At 37.0% G+C, this 6,916-nt stretch overlaps 1 protein-coding gene across 1 annotated transcript; it reads right to left on the bottom strand.

Annotated features, from left to right (window-relative positions):
* Window positions 1-224: 224 nt before the first annotated feature.
* Window positions 225-5,960, bottom strand: LOC113757134. Its single transcript, XM_027300542.1, has 2 exons — window positions 5,840-5,960; window positions 225-989 (listed from the first exon to the last, which is right to left on the bottom strand). Exon 2 carries the CDS (start codon window positions 909-911, stop codon window positions 291-293), a length of 621 nt encoding a protein of 206 aa, XP_027156343.1. The 5' UTR covers window positions 912-989; window positions 5,840-5,960; the 3' UTR covers window positions 225-290.
* Window positions 5,961-6,916: the final 956 nt, after the last annotated feature.

Here is a 6,916-nt window from a genome sequence, read left to right as displayed (position 1 = left end):
TTACAAGTTCACAACTAGACCATATTCTAGCATCAAGTTGCAGCTCATGACCTGCACCCCAGTGAATCATCGAAACAGGGCAGTCATGTTCAAACGATTGGTATGGTTCACTCAGGTGGAATCAGGGCATACATTTTATACCATTGGAAAACTGGAAGTGTCTAGTTTCAAATGCCGCTGACAGTACTCGATTTCGACATCAGAATAAAAAGTTATAACCGAAACAAAAACACTGCCCGAGTAATACGGGACTCATTTCCAGCTTTGACAAATTTTCGAAAACTCAACATTTAATCGTCCAAATCACGTAATTGAAATAGGCACAGCTCGTTGTAGTCCAGACCTCCTTGTTTGTTCAAACCTTGGCTTTTCCTTATGAACTCCTCAAACCGATCCAATCGCTTTAGCAAATTCTTATCTATCGACGCGGACGACTCCCCAGCTTCTGCTTTCCCTTGGGTGGCGGTATCCATGTTAAATGGCTCAGTGATGGAGTAATAATGTGGTCCCTGAGGTTCGAGTGGCATATTTGGACTAATGTGTGAATAATTTTGGGGAATTTGGGGGTGAGAAGGATTGGTTTGGATAGCGGGTGCCTGGGTATAGGGTAGGGCATGAGTGAGATAGATAAAAGTTTCTTCATGCGGATTTGCAAAACGTGGGGTAAAGGGGGTTTGAGTATAGGGTAAAAGTATTGGTTGTGGTTCAGGTTGGTTAGTAGGTAAAGGCTCAGGTTGACCACCGCTACCACTACCAGCAACCAACTGGTCGATCACGCGCCGTTGTGTGGTCATTTCCATATTCAGCTCATTGAATTTATTCAAAACTTCGCTCAGTTGAGCTCCTCGGTTTGCCAAATCAGCTAACGGGGCCGTTACAGGCCTGTCGGATGATTCCGGGTGTGTACCCATGTTTACACAGTTTCTCAGAGCCCGACTGCGAGATCGTATAACGATGGGGCTTTTTGTGTAGCTATATTTGAAAAACACCTGAAAATTTAGGAAAAATCCCTATTTAGACTCCCTTTCTGGCTTAATTGCTGTTAAAAGAAAGAAAGAGAAAAAGAAAAAGACACGAGTTAGTAAAAATTAAAGTAATTCGGATGCATGTCCTATGGGGGAACCCTTTTTGTGCCAAGGGTAGGCCTAGAATGAAAATGTAATCCTCCAGAGCAGGCACTATACAATACCTGATGGATCCAATCAACTTATTGAGTGAAAAATAATTTAAAATAAAAATTGTCCAATTGGAGTGAAAAAGGGACATTTGTCCCAAAAATGAGGACAAAGTCCGAATGGATCGCCTGTTTTGATCGACACACGCAAAATGATGTGTGAAAAATTATACTCTTAAAAGGATTACATGTCTCGACTAATTTATTCAGTGAAGCTTAGACTTAAACCCTAAAAGGGAAAAAACAAGTCTAAGGGATTGGATGGAATTGATGATTTATTCAAAATTGACTAGATCACCCCAAAAATAGGTAAACTGATCAAATGAATTGAATGAAATTGATGATTTATTCAAAATTGATCAGATCACCCTAAAAAGGGTAAATTGGTCGAATGAAATTGATGATTTATTCAAAATTGACCGGATCATCCTAAAAAGGGGTAAATTGGTCAAATTAATGAAAATGATGATTTATTTACTAAATTGTCCTAAAATGAATGAATTGACAAAATGAAATCGATAAATAATTTGATCAAATGAATTGAATGGAATTGATAGTTTATTCAAAAATCAATGGAATTATCTTCCCTTTGGTAGTTTCAAAAATGCATTGCGATGCATTAGCCTATGAGCCTCCTACAATCAAGATTTGGCCTCAATAATGAGGAATTATTTTGCGAAATTCTTCAAGTTAATGTCCTCTTAAGCAAGAATTTTTACCAAACTATGTTTAAAAATGGCCAAAGAATTATTGTTTTGATGCCTCATATTCTAATGTACCAAAACGCCCCAGGGTCATGGAAAGATCGACCTACCTTACCTTGTGCACTACCCTTTAGATGATACCAAAATGCTAAACGTGCAAGTCTCTTTGGAATTAAATATCTGAGACACGAGGTGGCTTTCTAACGTGGGATCCCCTAAATAATGGCATTTCCGTTCTATGTTTATGCGTGGTGCCAATTTATTAAAGCAGTTTAAAATATGCAATTCGCAACTTGAACTGACCTAAGGAGCCTTTATTGCCAGGCGTGAGCCTAAAAATGAAATGTGTTCATGTTCAAATATGCGAAGCATTGAAAACGTGTCACATCAATGGGTAGGCTCCTAGAGAGTATCATGTCAGGTCTCTTATTTTTCTAGGTCTGATGAATGCGATAGAGACAAAAAACAAGAAAAGTTTAGTTCAATGAGACAAAATACCATAACACATTGTAGCGAAACAACACAAAGAGATAAAGCAATAAAAAGAAAAGAGGGGATTGGATCCCTCCCTTGTAATAGTGTCCCTATAGGTAAGCAGACGTCACCCTAGGTAAACTATCCATGAAGCATGAGGCTGGCTTCACTAATGCCATTAGACTCGATAGGTTTTTAAGTCCCCGAACCTTCAGATTTGGAAACCAAGGGTTTCATCAAATCCCAAGTTCTTTGTCGGTGGCTTCGACGTCCCCAGACATTGCTACGCACACATCGTTCACGGCTACATTCATGGAGTGAATCTATCAAAAATCCTTCACTTCACTTAGAAAGCTAAAGGCTATGAACTCCCAAAGCCTTAAAATGAGAAGATTGAGGACCCCTCGACATGCTACGCACAACATCGGTCGCTGATCACAAGTCCAATGAGGTCGCCTAAATCCTAATAGGGTGGAGTGCGTGACAAGCCACTAAAGAAAAATAAAATGAGGGGTAAAAAATATAAAGGCGTATGCACGTATGTCTATTGGAGGGAGGATCGAGAACCAACGCGGCTGTAGGGGTAATATCCAATCCAAATGCAATGCAAAAGCGCAGGATCTATACATCCACTCCATTCACTCGTACCCAATGGGAGAGTGAATGAGTGTGCAACCCTAGAAAATAGCATCTGACAATCAAATGTAATATATAAGAGGTTAAAAGAAGAAAAGATTTGACTAAATCAAATTATCTCGACTTCTCTAAAGTCCCCAGTGAGTCGCCAGCTGTCGGCCCATTTTTATAAGAAAAATAAATGGTTAAAAAAGTGAATTTTTTTGAAAAATGTATTTTTGATTTAAAAAGAAAATGAAAAAACATGGGTCTAAATGGGACATGAAAATGCGACGTTTTAACCCAAAATATAGTTTAAAAAGGGTTTTGAAATAAAAATCGGAGTCGCCACTTGGTATTGAGTTAAGGTGTACCAAGTCACCTAAAATGAATTTTTCGAAAAAATAGAAAACCTTTTTTAAACGACTCCTAGTCTACGAAAATCAAAGGAAAGGTTCGGGAGTCACATTTGACGAAGGGGAAGGCAAGGAAAAAAATCCAAGGCACCCCTTCGTCCTAGCCAAGGCTAGTTGCGTGATTTAGTCAAAGATTTTCTTGTTTTAACCAAAGAATTTATCACATTTGAATGTACTATATGAATGCATACCCTAGACCTAGGAGGGCATCGGGGGGCAAAATTTCTCTTCAAAACTTGATTAGTGCCAATCACATTAATTGTGATGCCCTATGTGGACTCTTTGGAGAGGTCACGAATAATGCAAAAATATGATACTCTAAGAAAAGGAAAAGGATAAAATAATTATAGGAAATATTGTCTTTAAGGAATGCATCATGTCGGGTACGGGGGACTAATGTTCGTGACTCAATTTTCCCTTTTAATAGAGGGAATACGAGCGTGCTAAAGCTAGAAAGCCAAACTCGTCCATATCTCATATTCAAGGAGTTACTCCCTAACCTATGCACGCAAATGAGCTTAGTAACTAGAATGAAATGCAAAAATCCTATGATCATACTTCAAATGTGGGAAAAGGGAGAAGGGTCATGCAAAAATGTAAAAATACTAAAAAGAAAAAAAAATGCATGAACATGAGATGAAGGCATGCGAATGTACTAGCGAGGGACGGTCCTATTGGATCTAGCATTGGACTAGTCCTTCACTAGCGCTCTCTCACAAGCATTGGAGTTGTAAGAACTCGAGGGGAAGACCATGACTAGCGTTGGACTAGCCACGGTTTCGTGCATTTGCATTCATCATACATACATAAGTAAATATGTATAATTAAAGCGAGTAGGCATGTGAGCACGTAATTCACATAATACATAACACATAAGCATGCATATCTAGATGCCAAACCCTAAGAAAGCAATTAAACACATAGCACATACGCATGCAAATCACACAAAGAAAAAACAAAGAAAACCCTAACTATTACATTAGGAGGGGGAAGCCTACTACAATCTAAAATGGGAAATAAGAAGGAATAAAACAATTAAATCCCTAACTATTGCAATTTTGGCATTCGAGTGCCTCCCAAAATAATCAAAATTAAATTTAAAATTAATACGCAAAATTAAAACAAATAAATAAATAAATGAAATAGAAATAAAAATAATAATAATAATAATTCAAAAATCATGCAATTACACACATAAAATCACATAGGAGCACATAGAGAGATTTAAAATAATACAAGAAGATACCTCCCTTGACGTAGTAACTAATTGGGGTGTGGATTTGCCCTATTTAACTCCAAAATTAGCAAAAATCATCAAGGCACCAATTTAATTAACAAATAATTCATAAAAATGGAAATAAGCATGAAGTCAGTCAATTGAAGCGTTTAAATGGAACATAATTCATAATTAAAGAGGAAAAGCAACTTCTATTTAAGACAACAAATCTATTAGGGACCTAACTGCAAAAATTAAGAAAGTTTTAGGGGTTAATTTGTAATTATCATAAAAGATTAAGGGTCAAAATTGAATAAAATAAAAGTCCAGGGACCTATTTGAAATTAAATTAGGGACCTAATCGAAAGAAAAAAAAGGTTTTAGGGCCGTAACATAATTAATGAAAAGTAAAGGGACCATTATGCAAAACATTTTATGGTTCCTTGGTGAATCAGGCCGCTGGGCCACTTTATTTCTTTTCTTGGGCCGAAACTCCCTTAGCCCAAGGCAAAATCCAAGCAAAATGTACGGGCCAGACCGTAATCTTACCCCAACAAATCCAATCAAAAGGGTAGGCTTTTACCTCCTAAGCCAAAACGAAAAACCCAAGTAAATTAAACCAAACCCATTTACTAAACCCAACCAGATCCTCAACATTAATCTGCCCCAAAAGCCCTAAGAAGATATTAACCCAAGCCTTTAATCTATTTTACTAATCCAAGAAGGTAAGAAATCTAAAAAAAAATGCTGGACCTTAATCATGCATTAAATCCCAAGATTAATCTACACAACAAGTCACATATCACAATCAGAAGAAGATTAAAATTTTAAAAGGGCAAAATTGGTTCAATTGCGAAAGTATTTGGGCCATAGTGAAATTAATTAAAATTTGGAGGTCAAACTGCAATTTGAGAAAAAGAACATGCAGCCTGTACGAAGACACTTTCTTCTTCAACATTTTTCCTTCTGCAACTTTCTTTTCACCATTTCTGGGTTTCATTTTCACCAAACGCACGAAACAAGTTCCCAAACAAACTAGCTCTTATAACTTATGTACTTTATTTCACAACCCAATGCTAAACATAAACAGGAACAGGCCATAATCACAAAAATAATCTAAAGTCAAGCATGGTAGAAACATGAAACAAACCCAGCAGCAACAAAGTTCCAAACCCACGTCCAAAGAGTCTCGTTCTTCATAAAATGTGTTAAACCAAGCAAGAAAGAGCGTTATGGTTACCTGAGGAAACCTTAGAACCAGATTTGAGCGGGAAAAACACCGATGGAAGCAGATCTGACGGAGCTTTACACCAGGTTGCGGGTTGATCCACGTGTGTTGAAGCTGCAACTTTGGAGCTTCGATTTGGATGACTTACAGTCGTATTTTCCACCGAGTCTCTGAATAAAAGTCGCCCCCCTCACGTCGTAGATTTAGCAGAAATAAAAAATTTCTTAAACCGAGCTAAAATGGAGGAGATATGTGAGTCAAAAGATGGTTGAAAATCAGCTCTTTTTGAGAAAATTTTTCTCTCTTTCTCCCTCTCTTTTTTCTTCTTTCTTTCTGTTTTTCTCTCTCCGTTCCTTGTTCCGCCGCCACTCCCTTTCTTGCATTCTTTTGGAGCCTTTTTATGGGCACTCAAAACACCCCAAAACCTAGCATCTAGGGATCAGATTTAGAACGGCATTTTTTGTCCATTCCAAGCCATTAGATGGCTTTTAATCTGGAAGCTTCTTGTCAATTGGGATTGGGCTACGTGGTTTGGTACTGAAGGGTTAAAAGGGAAAACAAATGCCCAAAAAAAAAAGGGTGGAAAATGGCAGCTGGAAATCGGTACTATTTGCTGGTTTTTGTACCAGCTCTGTGAAGAAGAAGGTGCGCGCGTGCACCACGCGCGCGTGATTTTTTTTATTTTTTTTTTTTACAAAAAGGTGATTTCCACTTCTTTTCTCTCTCTTTTTTTTCTTCTTTTTTCTTTTTCTTCTTCTCTTTTTTTTTGTGAAATTTAGTAGATAAAAAATGCTTTTAAATCAATTAAAATAAAATAAGAGACACGAAATAGGAATAAAATAAAATAAAATAAACCTAAAATTGAAACAAATAAATCTAAAATTAAACTAAATAAATAAAGTTCGAAACCAAAAATTTGGTGTCTACACTTAATATACTAACGGGTCCCACGTCCAATATACACTACTAATGTCACATAAACGAACTTATACTAGAAAAATGATTTTTAAACTGTACTTACTTATAAAATCTCTGAAAATACTAATAAGAAAGTAAAGTAATGAAAATGCATTCGAAGAATTAAAATCA

The sequence above is a fragment of the Coffea eugenioides genome, unplaced genomic scaffold, assembly GCF_003713205.1.
Source record: "Coffea eugenioides isolate CCC68of unplaced genomic scaffold, Ceug_1.0 ScVebR1_2764;HRSCAF=3853, whole genome shotgun sequence".
NCBI lineage: Eukaryota > Viridiplantae > Streptophyta > Magnoliopsida > Gentianales > Rubiaceae > Coffea > Coffea eugenioides.
The sequence above is the reverse complement of the archived record's forward strand: the minus strand, read 5'-3'. Positions and strand labels throughout refer to the sequence as shown.